Source organism: Camellia sinensis, chromosome 7 (assembly GCF_055761805.1).
Source record: "Camellia sinensis isolate YWXY chromosome 7, ASM5576180v1, whole genome shotgun sequence".
Taxonomy (NCBI): domain Eukaryota; kingdom Viridiplantae; phylum Streptophyta; class Magnoliopsida; order Ericales; family Theaceae; genus Camellia; species Camellia sinensis.
The window spans coordinates 144,876,387-144,895,666 of NC_138967.1; the positions used below are offsets into that span (position 1 = coordinate 144,876,387).

Consider the following 19,280-nt stretch of genomic DNA (forward strand, 5'->3'; position numbering starts at 1 on the left):
TTGTGCTTGTTCAGAAGTCTCAGAGTTGCGGCCGTGAGCCCTGCCTCCGGACTTCCAAACCCTCTTCTGTGCCTTGTCTCGGTTTGCGAACCAGACTCGGTTTTCTCTGTTTCTTTTCCTGAGGGGAGGGAGAGGTCCCGTAGACCATCTCTCAGTGGACGTGGACTACATTTTGTGGCCGCAGGCCATTTTGCCCATTTCGGAGTCCGGTTTCCGGTTTTTCGGGACCGTTGGCCGTGTGCCTCGGTTCGGGACCGCCTAACCACCTCCGTTTGTTCTAATTTTTGGCATACTCCTTATTTGCTCCCTTTTAAGGGACACTGGGGTCTGAGAAACCCACTTCGTGGCCGAATGCCACTTTCGGTGCTTAACAGCCCATTTTCGGGACCTCGAACTGCGCGTTTTGGCCCCCGAACTTTCGTTTTGCAACGGTTTTCGTTCATTTTTGGCAGGTACCTCTGTTTTATCACCGGAGAGGTCACTGAAGGGTGGGAAGCCAGCAATTGTTGCAGCAACCAGTTATACATCCTCCGACGCCCTCCGGCGCCCGTTTTTCGCACTTCCGGGCTAATGTTGAACACCTTGGGCCCATTTTCTTGAACTTTAAACCACATATTTGTGATGTACACACATGGGAGGACCCTAAAAAATGGTGGCCGGCCATTAATGTCACTTGACCCTTTTGACCCCCTCCTTCCGGGCTAATGTTGAACACCTTGGACCCATTTTCTTGAACTTTGAACCACATATTTGTGATGTACACACATGAGAGGACCCTAAAAGTTGGTGGCCGGCCAGTAATTCCACCTGACCCTTTTGAACCCCTCTTTCCGAGCTAATGTTGAACCCCTTGGACCCACTTTCTTGGACTTTTAACCACAGGGTTGTGTTGTACACAGATAGGAGGACACCATCAGTTGGTGGCCGGCCACTAAATCTGATTGACCCTTTTGACCCCTAGCCGGCCGGCTAGGGGGTGTGGCCGGCCGGCCACCTGCAGCAAAAGTAACAGGCCGGCCGAGCTCCTTACACTGTGCACTTTACAGCTGTGGAGCTTTATCCCCCAGAAAATATCTTTATCCGGGGGATATTTTGTGGGGAAAAGTTGCTCTCCTTTTCCCCCACCTTTACACCCCCTTTTTGACCCTTATAACCAGCTGGTGGCTTCACTTGTAGGGGTTAGAAAAAATTTTCTTCAAGCTTCCATACACAAAGCCATCTCTATACCTCTCATTTCCTTGAAAATTCCTAAGTCCCTAATCACCATTTCTTCTACACCACCAAGCTCTACCACCACCACCTCATTTCCAGCAACAAGGAAGGCTTCTCAAAGGCTAAAGGAGCTGCAAATTGATCCAAGAAGCAACAAAAGCTTTGATCTTCAAGGGTGAGTAACACTTCTCCTCTTTTGACCCTTTTTCTTGATCCATTTGTAAGCCCCACATGATTTTTGTTTCAAGCTCCGGCCCTAACTGAAAGGGACCTTCTTTTGAGCTCATCTTCACTTTTCATTAAGGGCTCAACCCTGTTTGAGCCCTCCATGATGCACTTGCTTCATTGATCCTCTTATATGTCATAATCTTGCATGCTTTTTTTGGCCCATGAGTAATCTGTTTTTGAGCATGTTGTAAACTGATATTAGGCTTATTTTGAGCCCCTCTTCAACATTGAAGAAGGGCTCAACACCATTTGAGACTTCCATGTTGTACTTACCTTTATACTCCTCTTTTATTCCCCATTCTTGCATGCAATGGCAGCCTACCATGCTTTTGTTTTTGGCCATTTTACAGTTCTGAAAAAGTGCTTATTTTGGTCCATTCTTCATGTTTCATTTAGGTCCTTTCATGGTTTGGGACCTCCATATGCCACTTCATGTTATATCTCTCTTTTATTCCCCATTCTTGCATGTTTAGTTAGCCTATCATGCTTTTGTTTTTGGCCATTTTACAGTTCTGGAAATAGTCCTATTTTGGCCCATTCTACATGTTTTATTAAGGGTCTTTGGCTGTTTGGTGAATATTTTGCATACCTCATGTTATAGCCACTTTTGAACCTCATTTTGCATCACATTTCTATCATGTTTGTATACTGATTTTGGGGCTGCCATATACTGTAAATATTCATATTTTTGGTCCCTCTTCAGTGTTGTAGAAGGGAATTTTTCAGTTTGGATTTTTCTTATATCACTTGCTTCATTACCCCTCTTTTGGCCCCTATTCTTGCATGCCGTTTTTGCCATACCTATGCTTGCTGTTTGGCCATGTTTATAACTGTGAAAGTGCCTTTTTTGGGACTGTCTAGCTTCTGTCTCTGCATTGCATGTCCATATTGTGCATGTTTGGCATAGCTATAGGCCATTTCGGGTGCCTAAATTTGCATTTCGGGACAATTCCATGCATTTCGTGTCATTTCGCCTCATTTCGGGACTGTTTTCCCCCATATTTTAGTGCTGAAATTCCATTAGAATGATTGCTATCCATTTCATGTCATTTCATCGCATTTTGTCATCGCCTCGGTTTGCGTGCCCGTGTGCACGCATTTCGAGGCACTTCATTTTCAGCCATCGGCATCCTATGTGAGTGTGGCTGAGGCTCACTCATTTTGGTATAAGCCCATATTTCATTTTCATGTTATTACATCGCATTTTGTCATCGCCTCGGTTTGTGTGCCCGTGTGCACGCATTTCGAGGCACCTCATTTTTATCCGTCGGCATCCTATGTGAGTGTGGCTGAGGCTCACTCATGTTGGTATAAGCCCATATTTCATTTTCATGTCATTACATCGCATTTTGTCATCGCCTCGGTTTGCTTGCCCGTGTGCACGCATTTCGAGGCACCTCATTTTTATCCGTCGGCATCCTATGTGAGTGTGGCTGAGGCTCACTCATGTTGGTATAAGCCCATATTTCATTTTCATGTTATTACATCGCATTTTGTCATCGCCTCGGTTTGCGTGCCCATGTGCACGCATTTCGAGGCACTTTATTTTTATCCGTCGGCATCTTATGTGAGTGTGGCTGAGGCTCACTCATGTTGGTATAAGCCCATATTTCATTTTCATGTCATTACATCGCATTCCGTCATTGCCTCGATTTACGTGCCCGTGTGCACGCATTTCGAGGCACTTCATTTTCAGCCATCGGCATCCTATGTGAGTGTGGCTGAGGCTCACTCATGTTGGTATAAGCCCATATTTCATTTTCATGTTATTACATCGCATTCTGCCATCGCCTCGGTTTGAGTGCCCGTGTGCACGCATTTCGAGGCACTTCATTTTTATCCGCCGGCATCCTATGTGAGTGTGGCTGAGGCTCACTCATGTTGGTATAAGCCCATATCATGTTTTCATGCCATTACATCACATTCCGTCATTGCCTCGGTTTGCGTGCCCGTGTGCACGCATTTCGAGGCACTTCATTTTCAGCCATCGGCATCCTATGTGAGTGTGGCTGAGGCTCACTCATGTTGGTATAAGCCCATATCACATTTTCATATCATTCGCATTGTGTATGCCATTTCCTCGGTTTGCGTGCCCGTGTGCACGCATTTCGAGGCATCTCATTTTCACAGCATTGTGCATACTAGGTTGTATCTTAGATTGCATTCTGCCATTTTCTCGGTTTGCGTGCCTGTGTGCACGTATTTCGAGGCATATTATTTTCATAGCATGGTGTATATTAGGATTGTATCTTAGTTGCATATCATGCATATTGCATCGCGTTCGGGATAGGAGTTAGCCCGGGCATGGGAAACGAGGTACATTTCGTACTCCGAGTGACGGAATGTGTCTCAATTCCCCAGTCACCGACACTCCGGATTATCCATGATGGAGTTAGGTTTTACCTGTAGTTTCATGTGCATTCATCCTATATTGAGTCGTGCATTTCGACTCCTCGGCCATCATGCCTCGGTATGCGTGATTGTTGGCACGAGGATCGAGACATGCATATATCTGTGCAAATACATTGCTATGCCCCTTTCCTGCTCTCTGTTGCAGCAAAACGAAGAATCAGCAACCTTTTGGGGTTTGGCACGCTTTTCAAGTACAGGTGTAAACAGAGGCTAATTGGGGCATTCCGGTGGATTTCCGCGCAAGACAACCCGGACATGCATCATCCATCAGAAGTAAGGCAGTCCCTGGCTTGCATGCCAGTTTTATTTATTTTCTTAGTTAATTTGTTAATTAATTAGGATTTTGTAATATTTTAGACTGTAATATTTGGACTGTAATATTCTTTTATTCGGGACTGTATATTTATTCGGACCCTCCGAGTGAGGGCACAACTGTAATAAGTGTGCGTGAGTGTGATGTATGTCTTCCAACCCCACGTCTTTCTCCCTTTTATTTATCCGCTTATGATGGTTAGATTAGGGCATATTTAAATTAGCATACAGTATGACAGCATGTTTGCATTCATTCATCTGTATTGCATGCACCGGGCTCGGCGCATCATACTAACTGCATTGTACTTTCAATTTCAAAGTTGAATACATGATAGTTGTAACATTTCATATGACATCTTAGAATAGTCGAGCCTGCTATAATTGCATTTTGCATGTGTTGCATTAGGCATTTCTGTATAGTTAGGATCATGCATGATTTCTAATGAATTCCTATTTTGGTTTGGAGTACTCGGTAAGCTTTATGCTTTAGCATCCTTGCATGCGTGTGAGTGACTGCCATAAATAGCATGCTTACCATGAGGCTATATGCTTATCTGATATAACTGCCTGAATGCCTGTGGGTGAAGGTTGGGTTACTTAAATTGGAATAAATCATCAAATGTTTTAAAGCCTACCTGCGGGTAGCAAACCATTTTCAAAAACAAGCATGAAATGTTTCGTTCCAATTCAGGCGACCCGGTCTATATTTGTATGCTGTGCGCATCACATAGTAACCTAGGCTAATAAACCGGAATAAGAACTCACAATGTTTTCAAAAATTGATATCATGGTTAGTAGAGGCCGGTCTATGACCGAGCGAGCGGGGGTGCTCACGAAGTGACCTTCCCCAATCGTACCCAAGTTCCCGAGCCGAGGCAACTTTGGTGATGACGGACACGTGGCCTTTTGGCACCGAGTCAGGGTTTCCTAAATTTCCCAAAATAAAATATTTAGGTGGCGACTCTGTATCTGGCAAAGCAGTCCATGTTTGGCACTTCTTTCAAAAATCTGTTTTTCTTAAAACGATTTGCCGGATTTGGACTCTTTGGTTCAGACTTAGAACCGTGACTAACGAAAGTCGAGTCCGAGCTGTAGCGAGGTCCCCCGCGGGCTTGTTACACCTGTCCTTCGTACTTTGGGCCACAAAGTCCATCTCTCAGCTCGGCCCAATTTTTACCAAAAATTACCCTCTCAGGTTTAATGTATTATTTTGAGGGCGTTACACCATAGGTTGTGTTCCTTTTTGTTGGAGTCTTCATACTTTTCTAACTATGCATCTACACTAAACACTACAAAAAAAACTGTTTTTTGCGACGGCGTTTTGCCGTCGCAAATACTCCAAACGCCGTCGCTAATAGTTTTTTGCGACGGGGATCAGTTTTTTGCGACGGCAGGTGGGGGGTCGCAAGAGAGGGGGTTGCAAAAGGGATTTAGCGACGGCAAGAGCCGTCGCAATTGTTTTTGCGACGGTAAAAACATATTTTTGCGACGGCATAATTCTGTCGCCAAAAAACTACGAAAATATGTTTTTTTGCGACGGTAGAGACTTGCCGTCGCTAAAGTTGTTTTGTCGACTGCCTATTCCCGTCGGTAAAAGCATCGTCGCTAATGACCATTGGCGACGGGAACGTAAGCCGTCGCTAAAGATCTTATTCTCAATTTAATACTTACCTTTTGCGACAGTATTTGAGCCGTCGCAAAAAGATTAATACCATTTTTGCGACGGGGGAGCTCCGCCGTCGCAAAAAAAAATTTAAAAAAAAAAAATCACCGTACAAAAATAATTAAAAATATAAAAAAACCTGTATTAAATGAAAAATAACAAAAAAAAATCTAAAAATTACATAATAATATAAATATATATATAAACAAAAGACGGCACATGATGAACATTCATAATGTTGTTCCATTAATAACAATACAGAAATAAAAATTATACCACTACATAATGTCGCATAATACATACATAATATTGTTCACAAATTTAAATAACATAAATCAAAATCAAAATCAAAACCAAAAGTTTTCGTCTTGCTTCCTTCGTGGGTTCAAAAAATAAAAGCTGGTTATAATCTTTATACGCCCGCATTCCACAAGAAGCAAACTGCAACTAAGGAAATATCTGAAAAAAACAAAATAAAAGTAATTAATAACAATATAATGGTATTAATATTTTAATTACAGAAAAATATAAAAAAATTAACTACTATATAATTACAAAGATAGTTTAGTAAATAATTTTGACTAGACCGAAATCCGACTCTAACTCCCAAACCGGGAACCCGATTCGAGCCCCGTCTTCTCCCACAAGTCTCTCGTGCCTAGGCGGTCGTGTGTGCCAAGTTTCGTGCCAAACCGACGCCGTTTAGTGATTTTGGGGCGTTAACACCTCGAGTTCAAGTTTCTTAAGAAACTAGTTTGCCTAAAGTGAAATCCGGCTCTAACTCCAAAACCGGGAACCCGATTCGAGCCCCGTCTTCTCCCACAAGTCTCTCGTGCCTAGGCGGTCGTGTGTGCCAAGTTTCGTGCCAAACCGACGCCGTTTGGTGATTTTGGGGCGTTAACACCTCGAGTTCAAGTTTCTTAAGAAACTAGTTTGCCTAGACCGAAATCCGACTCTAACTCCCAAACCGGGAACCCGATTCGAGCCCCGTCTTCTCCCACAAGTCTCTCGTGCCTAGGCGGTCGTGTGTGCCAAGTTTCGTGCCAAACCGACGCCGTTTGGTAATTTTGGGGCGTTAACACCTCGAGTTCAAGTTTCTTAAGAAACTAGTTTGCCTAAAGTGAAATCCGGCTCTAACTCCAAAACCGGGAACCCGATTCGAGCCCCGTCTTCTCCCACAAGTCTCTCGTGCCTAGGCGGTCGTGTGTGCCAAGTTTCGTGCCAAACCGACGCCGTTTGGTGATTTTGGGGCGTTAACACCTCGAGTTTAAGTTTCTTAAGAAACTAGTTTGCCTAAAGTGAAATCCGGCTCTAACTCCAAAACCGGGAACCCGATTCGAGCCCCGTCTTCTCCCACAAGTCTCTCGTGCCTAGGCGGTCGTGTGTGCCAAGTTTCGTGCCAAACCGACGCCGTTTGGTGATTTTGGGGCGTTAACACCTCGAGTTCAAGTTTCTTAAGAAACTAGTTTGCCTAAAGTGAAATCCGGCTCTAACTCCAAAACCGGGAACCCGATTCGAGCCCCGTCTTCTCCCACAAGTCTCTCGTGCCTAGGCGGTCGTGTGTGCCAAGTTTCGTGCCAAACCGACGCCGTTTGGTGATTTTGGGGCGTTAACACCTCGAGTTCAAGTTTCTTAAGAAACTAGTTTGCCTAGACCGAAATCCGACTCTAACTCCCAAACCGGGAACCCGATTCGAGCCCCGTCTTCTCCCACAAGTCTCTCGTGCCTAGGCGGTCGTGTGTGCCAAGTTTCGTGCCAAACCGACGCCGTTTGGTGATTTTGGGGCGTTAACACCTCGAGTTTCAGTTTCTTAAGAAACTAGTTTGCCTAAAGTGAAATCCGGCTCTAACTCCAAAACCGGGAACCCGATTCGAGCCCCGTCTTCTCCCACAAGTCTCTCGTGCCTAGGCGGTCGTGTGTGCCAAGTTTCGTGCCAAACCGACGCCGTTTGGTGATTTTGGGGCGTTAACACCTCGAGTTTCAGTTTCTTAAGAAACTAGTTTGCCTAAAGTGAAATCCGGCTCTAACTCCAAAACCGGGAACCCGATTCGAGCCCCGTCTTCTCCCACAAGTCTCTCGTGCCTAGGCGGTCGTGTGTGCCAAGTTTCGTGCCAAACCGACGCCGTTTGGTGATTTTGGGGCGTTAACACCTCGAGTTCAAGTTTCTTAAGAAACTAGTTTGACTAGACCGAAATCCGACTCTAACTCCCAAACCGGGAACCCGATTCGAGCCCCGTCTTCTCCCACAAGTCTCTCGTGCCTAGGCGGTCGTGTGTGCCAAGTTTCGTGCCAAACCGACGCCGTTTGGTGATTTTGGGGCGTTAACACCTCGAGTTTCAGTTTCTTAAGAAACTAGTTTGCCTAAAGTGAAATCCGGCTCTAACTCCAAAACCGGGAACCCGATTCGAGCCCCGTCTTCTCCCACAAGTCTCTCGTGCCTAGGCGGTCGTGTGTGCCAAGTTTCGTGCCAAACCGACGCCGTTTGGTGATTTTGGGGCGTTAACACCTCGAGTTCAAGTTTCTTAAGAAACTAGTTTGCCTAAAGTGAAATCCGGCTCTAACTCCAAAACCGGGAACCCGATTCGAGCCCCGTCTTCTCCCACAAGTCTCTCGTGCCTAGGCGGTCGTGTGTGCCAAGTTTCGTGCCAAACCGACATCGTTTGGTGATTTTGGGGCGTTAACATCTCGAGTTCAAGTTTCTTAAGAAACTAGTTTGCCTAAAGTGAAATCCGGCTCTAACTCCAAAACCGGGAACCCGATTCGAGCCCCGTCTTCTCCCACAAGTCTCTCGTGCCTAGGCGGTCGTGTGTGCCAAATTTCGTGCCAAACCGTCTCATCTTTTCCCACAAGTCTCTTAACTTACAACGTAAAGAATGCAAAGATACATTTTATACCTGATCTTCTGGTGGTGGTGTATATGGATTCTCATCTTCTGCAGATTCCCTAAATGCCCGGTGGCCACTCGATGCATCAGGAACCTATGATAGTCAATGCATAATGTGTTAATCATATTCGAATTTTATACATAATCTTGTGTGAAAATTGAACTATCAAACAATTTAATTTATATCGAACCTGTCTGTTGGGATCCACACTCGCCCCCTGTGACACAAACGCCATCATCTCAGCTCTCATCTGCTGTAAATGTGTAGAGAACTCTGCTCGCAGCTCCTCCTTCAACTCATCCCTTAGCTCTGCACGAACCTGCTGCGTGATCTGCTCAATAGTCGATGGTTGGGGTGTTGACTGTGATGGCCCAGCACCATCTTTATACACCGCTCTCCGAGGCACAATTCTCCCGTATGTGCGACAATATCCATGTCCGTCATGACCTATCAACTCATGGAAAATGGCATTCCTAGCCTCCAAAGTCTGACCATCCTCAGGTAGCATAGAGAGTTGACGATTAAACTCATCCTGTATTGAATAAGACATACAAGTATATGCCAAATTAAGATGGTTGACACACATAAAATAAACTTCAAATACAATCAAAGGTGTTTGGAAACTACCAAGGTCTGGATAACCTCTGGGTCATCTGCTCTACGTGTCATAAGCCAAACATTCATCTTATCAGTAGACTTCCCGTTATTGGTCATCTACATTTTTTTAGAAATATAAAAATTAGAATCCAAATAATTTGCAAATATTCAATGTTTATTTATATACAAAAATAAAACAATAAAATGTAAACCTCATGTCGTATCTGAGAGAAACTAGTACGCCCTGTGGTATGAGCTATGCCGTGAGCTCGCCGATTTTTAGCATTCCTACTTGCAATTTTCTATAACAGGTTCAACAAATGTAAGTATGTAAATATGATTTGTATGTTTACATATCATAAATATAACTTATTTGTATACCTCAGCATCAGAAGTACGCCAATACTCCACAAGTTCTTCCCACTGGCTTGGCACAATGTGCAAAGGAACATCATCCTTCAGATTAGGATCAGAACTTCTAGGCTTGAAATACTTAACCTTAATCTTGTTCTTGTGATCCTTCCATATGCTGTTGCAGTTTTTCATGCAGATTGGCTTGTACTCCTCTGGACATATATTCAAATTGTCCTATAAAACACAATTTCAAAGTGTAAATAATAATAACACAATTTTGGAATTCGAATTTGTGGTCAAAAATATACTTTTACCTTCACATCCTTCCAGATAGCATCAACAATATCATCAGGCACATTGTTCCAGTCAAGAAAAGTAAGAGGAACAATGTTACCATTCCGCACAATGATGCCAAGTTGAGTAGTTAACTTAGCGACGTTATCCCCTATTGGGCAGTAATTTTCATCAAATTGTATGTCCAGCTTTTTACCAGTACCCCACTCTTTAATGCCCTTGGCACATCCTCTACCACGCCTAGTCGAGATTGATGAAGAACTAACATGACCTGCGAGATACAAAAACAATAAACAATATGCAACGGTAATAAACAAATGCAAATTTAAATTATGTGAATACAAATCGAATTCTTATACCTGATGTAGGCTGTGAAGAAGACGAAGGGTCTGCAAAATTCAATGAGAATAAACAAGTTATATATAATGAGCATAAATAAATGTATGTTTAAATAATTTTCATACAAAAAAAATGGCAAATTTATATACCTGCGGATAGCTCATAAGCTGATGACTCTAGTCGGGATGCTAGCTGCTGTGGTGCCACTGATGGTGGACGCACCGATGGTAGGCGTGGGGGCTGAGTACATGGTAGCTGCTGTGATGCCACTGATGGTGGTCGATGCGGTGGTACTAATGGCCCCTCAGATGGTGGTGGCACTAATGGCCCCTCCGATGGTGGCCGATGTGATGCGTCCTCTGATGGTGGTGCTACTGATGTCCTGTTATGTAGCACATCAGACATCATGCGCCGGGGATGATCAGGCTTCCTCTTCCTTCCCATAATAATCTGCAAGCAATATAACATTAATTGACATTAGAAACATAGACAATGGGTTGTCATCAACTATAATATGACATTAATTGAACTAATACAATTACAAAGACAAAGTAAATTAAGAAATTGATGATTAACTACAACCTTTGCCTTAATTGAATTACTAATGTTGATTAAATATCAGCCTATTTGAACATCAACTGTTTCCCCTTCTGCGGCTTCCCTCACCCAACCAACTTCTTCATCACGAAGCATTATATTTTCTTCCAATTGTTGGCTTATGTATGGCTCGATTTGTGGGTCAGTCGAACTCATATCAAATAAACCTCTTTGAGACATCTTCACCACGACTTGCCAGTCTGGTTGTAACGGGTCTGCAACATACCAAACTTGCTCTGCTTGGGACGCCAAGATGAAAGGTTCATTGGTAATTCGATCATCTCGGTACAACAAATGATTGAAGTTTACCAACGTGAAATTGAAGACATCTTCTTTTTTTCCGTGAATATTGTCAATCCAATCACACTTAAACAACACATGTTTCTTCTCATTGGAATATCGAAGCTCAACAATATCTGTCAATTGTCCATAATAGTACACAGACCCCACACGAGGATTCTTGTCTTTTCGACTAGCATAACTTATGGTATCTGCCTTCAAAGCTACACCACAATTTTGTGTGGCTCGACGATCATCCATGGCCTTTACTCGATACCGAAACCCATTCAGTATATACCCGTTGAACCTCCTTGCCAGGTTATGAGGACCATTTGCCAATAGAATAATCTCTTCAGAAAATATGACATCAGTAGTCCTTCGCAAAGTTTGGACCTATTTAACACGAAAATGTAAAATTTAAATGTAGTTCGACTTAAGTAACTAGAATCTATAGAGTTAAATACATACATGTTCCTTGAACCAAATGTGAAAAGTTTCAAAATGTTCACGCCGAAGCTGATGATCGTCGACACGAGGCATTTTGAGCTGAAGTACTTCAAGGTGTTTGCTGTGTAGATTGAGATTTTAGCAATACAAAAAATTTTGTTGAAAATTCAATAAAACATAATAACATATTGAGTGAGTGACTTAACCTACTTTATGAATGGTTGAACCGCGCTTGTATTGAATAAGATGTACCGATGAGCTTGTACCCAAGAAGTATTATCAAGATAAAAGCTTGTGTTTTCACCAATAGCATGACCCAAATTATCAGCACCACTATAGTTTCTCACGGGTCGACTAGATTTGGTTTCCACATCATTAAGATATTGTGCACAAAAATTCATGCATTCTTCCATAAGATATCCTTTAGCAATTGATCCTTCAGGATGAGCTCTATTACGCACGTATTGCTTCAAAGTAAGAAGATACCTCTCAATTGGATACATCCATCGAAACTGAATCGCTCCACCCAATAAGGCTTCATCAGCTAGATGTATAGGCAAGTGCTCCATTATATCAAAAAAACTCGGAGGAAATATTTTCTCTAGATGACAAAGTGTTAGAGCGATACGATCTTGAATATATTGCAAATCCGTCGCACGATTCACTTTCGAACACAATTGTCTAAAGAAATTGCTCAATTCAATCAAGGGTTCAATTACATTCTTTGGTAACGATCTTCGAATAGCCAATGGAATAAGTTGTTGCATCAGAATATGACTATCGTGGCTCTTAAGACCCCCAATACTTCTATCATGTGAGCGCACACGACGTGATATATTGGATGAATACCCGTCGGGAACTCTTACTTCCTTCAACACTTTCAAGAACAAATCTTTTTCATCCTTGGTCATCGTGAATTGTGCTGGTGGTAAATAGGCTTTATTCGACCCTCTTAACTGCAAATGTAGGGGTTTTCTAATATTCATATCTTGTAAATCACGCCGAGCATTAACACCATCCTTCGATTTTCCTGCAACCCCTAATATTGTCCACAACACATTATCACAAACATTCTTCTCTATATGCATCACATCGAGGTTGTGTCTTATTAGATTGTGCTCCCAATATGGCAATTCATAAAAGATACTCTTTTTCTTCCAACTATGGGTGCGATGTCCAACTTTCTCCTTCTCTACCTGTCTCCTATGCCTCTCCTTAAGGTCATCCCTCTTGTATTGGGTTAAAATACCCTCAGATTCTAATTGTAGCAACATCTCAGTTCCAGACAACAATTTTGGTTTGAGTCTGACTTCCCGACTACCATCAAATGATACTTTATCCTTCCGGAATTTATGGCCAGTAGGTAAAAATCTGCGATGACCCAAGTATGATTGTTTCCTACTATGCTTCAACCAACACGATGTAGTTTCCGTATTACAACAAGGACATGCATATTCGCCTTTAGTGCTCCATCCTGACAAGTTTGCGTATGCAGGAAAATCACTAATTGTCCACAGTAAAGCTGCATGCATTTGAAACATTTGATTTGTTGATGCATCAAATGTTGACACACCCTCATTCCATAGTTCGTTCAACTCCTCAATTAACGGTTGCATATACACATCAATCTTGTCACCAGGTCCTTTCGGGCCGTCAATAAGCACGGACAAAATTAGAAATGGTTGCTTCATGCACATCCATGGCGGCAAGTTGTATGGAATGAGCACAACAGGCCAAGTGCTATGAACTATATTCATCGTCCTGAATGGGTTAAAACCATCAGATGCTAAGCCAAGCCTTACACTTCGGCAATCATTACTAAAGTCAATATTCCGACGGTCAAAATCTTTCCATGCAAGGGAGTCAGCAGGATGCCTGAAGACGCCATCATCAGTTCGTTCCTCTGCATGCCATCTCATGAACTTGGCCGTCTTGGATGACATAAACAACCTCTGCAACCTTGGCTTTAAAGGAAAATACCTCATCTGTTTTGCAGCTATTTGTTTGCCACCTTTGTTAGGACCATTTGAACCACCATCACCATTTGATTTCCATCTAGAACTGTTGCATATGACACATTTATCAAGATTGGCGTCCTCGTTTCGAAACAACATGCAACTGTTGGGACATGCATCCCACGTCTCATACGTAAAGCCCAAATCTGTTGTGACCTTTTGAGCTTTATAATATGAGTCCGGTAGTTTTACACCCAACGGGAACGCCTCATTCAATAACTCAAGCAACATGTCAACAGACTTGTCTGTCCACTGATTAAGCACCTTCAAATGTAGAAGTCGAACAATGAATGACAAAGATGTGAACTTCTGACAACCCGGATACAATTCACTTTGTGCATCTTGAAGAAGTTTGAAATACTTTGCAGTCTCTGCATTTGGACCGAGCTGGGATTCAGATGCATGGGGATCAGGCCCCTGTGGGTCATCACCCTCAACACTTGTACCGGCATGTGGATTTCCCATAGCCCCTTGTATCATTCCAATCATATCATCCCCAATGTCTAAATTAGCTAATGTTTCATTCTCTCGATTTCCATGTACAGATACGTAAGATTCCCCATGATTAATCCAATGTTTGTATTTTTTAAAAAAACCATTCAAAATCAAATGCTCCCGTACACCCTCTCGTACAAAATAGTATCGATTCTCACACTTCCTACACGGACAACTGATCATCGAACCTTCAACCCTATTGGTGTAGGCAAACACAAGGAATTCATCAATCCCATTAATGTATTCGCTCGACATCCTATTTGGCAAATCAATCCAACTCTTATCCATCATCTGTAGACATCCACAAAAATATCTCATCAAAGTAACTCCAAATATAATACCTACGTATTACACCCTCATCTATCAAAACAAGTAGTACACTTCCATTCCAAAGCTCCAAAAGAAAAGTAAATTGAGTAAAAGGATAACGAGGAAAGGGGACTTTACTGATGGTGCATTATTTTATTTATCTATTTGTTCAAAACTTAATTATGGACATATATCATGTATGTCATATTACATGTTTAACATGAATGTGTATATTATAATCATATAAAAATTTAAAAGATAAACTATCAGATCAATGTATCTTCCTACAGATAAACTTATAAAATAAACATATTATTCTATTAAAGTACGACTTATGATAAAGTTAGGAGTTTAGAATGAATCGAGTCTATATAAAGATAGGAGATAAGCGAAGTCTATTATTTTACTTTTAAAAAAAGAGTAATATTATGTATAAATGAATTTTTTATCGGATTTCCTAATATTACACACGAATGTATTACACACGAATGTATTACATGTGCCATCTAAAAAGATAGGAGATAAGCGAAGTCTATTCTTTACATTTTTTTAATCTTATTTGATTCTTTCTTAGAAGATGATTGAATGATTTGGAGAGTTGGTAGAGCTTGAGTATTTTTATTTTTTATTTTTTAAGAGAAGGAAGCTGCCCCTTATTTTACAAAGGTTTCAATAGTATATTGTCCTTCTATCCAATTGCAAACCTTATCAATGTGATCATGGGTTTGGAGGATTACTCATAAACAACAAAACTCCATTTTTAATTGAAAATTATCTTGCAAACTCGCACAAAAGCCTAACAACAAACCAATTAGAGCTAATTCAGTTTACCAGAACTCTTGTATACATAGTAGAAAGTCAAAGGCTCAAGTCTTATCACAGTCTCGTAAACAAAGGTTTCCCTTCCCATATTACGTCTTTCTCCCATATATTCAAAATAAAAAAAATTCTCTCAAAAATGTGTATCATAGAGTCAATGGAGGATTTGGAATATTATATAGTGTCATCAAAAGGAACAACAGAATGTATTAACTGTCTTGAATAGAAAAAAAAAATGTATTAACTGTCTGAGGCTTTGTGTTATCAATAATTTATTAGGGTTTACCAAGTATACAAGTCTTAACTAATCATGGGTAGTTCTCATCTGCAGGAACATTTTACCTTTTTCAAATCTTGTGGCTGATTTTGTATTTGGAATCTTGGAATGAACAATTGGTCCAAATGGGAATTTACTTAAAACCCCTATGCAAAGTCTCTCAAGTGAGTCCATATACGACTTGTGTGATGCACCTCAAATTTTACTGATTTTGAACTCCTAAAAATGTTGTCTTTCACACAAAAAAATTTCAGTATCCCCACCAAATAAAAATCTGTCATCTTGCCCCACCACTGCTGTCAAATTCATTAATTCTCAAAACCTTTTGATGAGACATAGAAAGTCAGATTATTGGAGAAAATAAGCCTTACATACATTTAAATACGTGTGTGTGTGTGTGTGTGTGAGAGAGAGAGAGAGAGAGAGAGAGGCTATATTGCCAATTTGAAACCTATTCACAAACTAACAGTGTGTGCAACACACGATGAGTGGTGGATGTCTAGCTGCTAAAAGCCTAAACCAAGGTTTTTAGATTATTCAGAAATTTAGAACTTCAAAACCTCAAAGATTAGATCAATATGTTGTATCTCCAATTTACATTTTGCAGCTTCTCGGCAGTGACAAAAAATCTAAAGGATCAAATTCTGCTGATATTTTTTAAGCACACTCACCATGCACACACACACACACACACAGTTATACTTGTAAGCTAAATCCTAATATTGTTAAATTCCTTTATTAACATTTTGAAAATACTTTACTGGTACCAAAACTAATTTTATAAAATTAGTGATTGAGGTGTGCAATATAGAAGATTTTTTAGCTTTACCAAAAGCAATAAAAAATGCCAGTACTGCAACTTCATTCGAGATCAAATGCACCAGTCAAGTTCTTATAATAAACATAGCAAAATGGAATTTCAATGACAAATCATCTTCAAATGTTTCTCTAAGTAATTCACAATTACTTACTAAAACACAGAAAAAGCATCACTTGATTTGAGAAATTAAGATTTTTTCCAGTAACTTATTTCACATGACGAGAACCCTTTGACACTCCACATCTGAGCATACTATTGAAAACATAATGGAGCAGATACATACATACATATATATATATATATATGCAGAGAGAGAGAGAGAGAGAGAGAGAGCATACCTGAGTTGCTGTCGTCGTCGAAGCACCGCCGCTAGCCCTTCGCCGTTCGTCGTCGCCGCACCACCGCACCACCGCTGGCCCTTCGCCGTTCGTCGCCGGTCGCCCGTCGCTGGTTTGGGGGAAAATTGAGCGGCAAGATGAGAGGCCGAGCTAGGGATTTTAGGGATTTTGTGCTTCAAATCAATTTTAGGGATTTTGCGATGGAACCGAGCGGCAAGATGAGAGGGAAGAGGGGGGAAAATGTTTTTTTACTTTTTGCGACGGTAAGGTTTACACCGTCGCAAATTATACAAAACGATTACCAAACGACGCCGTTTTAATATTACTTTTTTGCGACGGATTTTTGCCGTCGCAAATGGTCGAGTATTTGCGACAGCAAAATTTTTGCCGTCTCAAATAGTTTTTTTTTCCCGACGGTTCAACATTGCCGTCGCTAATAGTTCCTGATTTTCATACTCGCCCGTGTAGTTCATTGCCGACGGTTAAACGCCGTCGCTAAAACTACTTTTTTGCGACGGTTTGTTTTGCCGTCGCAAAATACCATTTTTTGCGACGGGGATCGCGCCGTCGCTAATAATTCCGTCTTTTTTGCCCTCTTTCCTTGTAGTGAAAAAAAGCTATTTCGCAACTACTTCTGGTTGAGTACCATGTATGGGATCGTGGCTATATCTTCAGTGCAATAATTTTATGTCGTCTTTTTGCAGCCTTGAGTCTTTCTAAATGATTTTCTTCCTTTATGAAAAACTTTCTCCTTGCTTTTAGGTTGCTTTGAGTTGAACCAGTCCACTCCTTTTATTTAGTGCAGCTTCTGGTCTTTATTTTGCATAGCTAAACAATCTTAGCTAGTATTATCCACTATGCACTCAAAAAACCTTTGATAATTTGATGCGTACATGTAGGTTTCTAAATTGATCCTCTAATTTTTTTTGGTTACCCATCCATTTCAACATTCTTATTCTATCACATTGATTATGTAGTTTTGCTGTATCTTTACTTCCGATTACTCTGATTCCATGGAAGATGGCTAGACTTATAGCTATTTTGTGCAGATTTTCTGTTAATAATTAGCAAGCATCTGTTGAGCATACTATACTCCGGTGACAATTGTGCACTTCGTTGACGCCACCAGTTTATATAGCTTGTCTTCGTTAGTTTCCCCTCTCTATGGGTGATTGCTGTGGTGAAGTCTCAGTCAGCAACATAGAATTATTATTCCATTGTTTCCAATCACCTGTTTCTACCCCCAATTTTGCTAAAAAATACATTTGATATACTCTCCTGGTTTATTAAACCTTTGAATTTCATTTCTGATTCTCGAGGTAGCTTGTAAGCCTATGCAATTGCAAATCCACTATTTTGTTCTTTTGGAATGACTCCGGGCCATAATTTTGTTCTTTTGGAATGTCCTTGATCTTGTCTGTTCATCTATTACTTAGCCCATGTAAAGTGGAGGTGCACATAACTCGTCGGGTTAACAGTTCTAAAGGCTGGTTGCGTTGTGTTTTTCTAGTTTACGGTAATTCATTCAGTTTGGGTAATGATTCTTCGTTAAATTCAGGTAGATGTCGGCTTCAACAGGCAGTGATGATTCTTCTTTTTTATGTTGTAAAACTTAAAAACTTCTATTGGATAACACTTTTATTCATGTTGAATTGCAGGAGACTGAGGAGATGATTCCAAATGTTCTTGGGGTAGAAGTTTTTAGGCAGACAATTGCTGGTAACATTCTTGTGGGCAGCTATTGTGCCTTCTCCAATAACGGTGGCCTGGTAAGAAATTATATCATGCATCTGTGACAATCTTATCAAACATCAGGTACCAAAATTTTATCTTCTTTTGTTGTCCCCTTTCTAATGGAAACTGTGTTGGAGTAGGTCCATCCTCATACATCCATTGAAGACTTCGATGAGCTTTCAACCCTCCTTCAGGTCCCTTTGGTGGCAGGGACTGTGAACCGTGGTAGTGAAGTGATAGCCGCTGGCTTGACAGTTAACGACTGGACAGCGTTCTGTGGATCAAATACTACAGCAACAGAGTTGTCAGTCATTGAGAGTGTCTTCAAGTTGCGAGAAGCCCAACCTAGTGCCATTGTTGATGAGATGAGGAAATCATTGATTGACAGCTATGTTTGAGTCATTAGTTTGATACATCAACAATGCGTTGGACTCTTTTCTTGTAGTTGGAAGGTCTGAAGCACTTGCTCTTTGAATTACTTTTCACCATAATTTTCTATTTTTGCCTTGAGAAATGAGCTATAAAATGCTGTCATCTGGTATATATCAACATACGTTGTGCCCTAATGATATGTTTGTCATTGGTTTTGAAATGGATATACTCGTCATTTGTGTTGTTTGGTAAATAGATCTTGAACATGTTCATGTTCTTTTTTTGTCATTGATTTTTGCTTAGTTTTTGTTATTTGAACTCTATGGTTCAAAGCATATAGAAATGCTGATGCTGAAAAGGTTCTGATGTTACTGTGATTATCTATATGTACCCACAATAGTAGTGAAATTTAGAATCCTCGAAGTGTCACCTCAATGTGACATTTTAAACCCCAAGGAGCTGTGTTCCAAGTTATTCAGTTG

At 41.1% G+C, this 19,280-nt stretch overlaps 2 protein-coding genes across 4 annotated transcripts; one reads left to right on the forward strand and one right to left on the reverse strand.

The window, feature by feature from the left end:
- Nucleotides 1-6,047: 6,047 nt before the first annotated feature.
- Nucleotides 6,048-16,871, reverse strand: LOC145795363 (uncharacterized). 3 transcript variants are annotated; one of them, XM_082879517.1, is made up of 10 exons: nt 16,693-16,871; nt 10,446-10,746; nt 10,317-10,346; nt 9,978-10,228; nt 9,691-9,897; nt 9,522-9,611; nt 9,340-9,426; nt 8,903-9,244; nt 8,722-8,805; nt 6,048-6,286 (listed from the first exon to the last, which is right to left on the reverse strand). In XM_082879517.1, exons 2-10 carry the CDS (start codon nt 10,738-10,740, stop codon nt 6,275-6,277), a joined length of 1,398 nt encoding a protein of 465 aa, XP_082735643.1. In that variant the 5' UTR covers nt 10,741-10,746; nt 16,693-16,871; the 3' UTR covers nt 6,048-6,274. The 3 variants fall into 3 exon arrangements, with proteins under 3 accessions (XP_082735643.1, XP_082735644.1, XP_082735642.1); XM_082879518.1 differs by lacking the exon at nt 16,693-16,871 and adding an exon at nt 10,879-11,015; XM_082879516.1 differs by lacking the exons at nt 6,048-6,286; nt 8,722-8,805; nt 8,903-9,244; ... (4 more) ...; nt 10,317-10,346; nt 16,693-16,871 and adding exons at nt 10,879-11,565; nt 11,641-11,740; nt 11,830-13,170 and having other exon boundaries at nt 10,629-10,746.
- LOC114302178 (eukaryotic translation initiation factor 6-2-like) lies at nt 16,019-18,824 on the forward strand. The gene is made up of 4 exons (XM_082881181.1): nt 16,019-16,058; nt 18,203-18,297; nt 18,351-18,461; nt 18,567-18,824. The coding sequence occupies exons 1-4, from the start codon at nt 16,019-16,021 to the stop codon at nt 18,822-18,824; spliced, it is 504 nt and encodes a 167-aa protein (XP_082737307.1).
- Nucleotides 18,825-19,280: the final 456 nt, after the last annotated feature.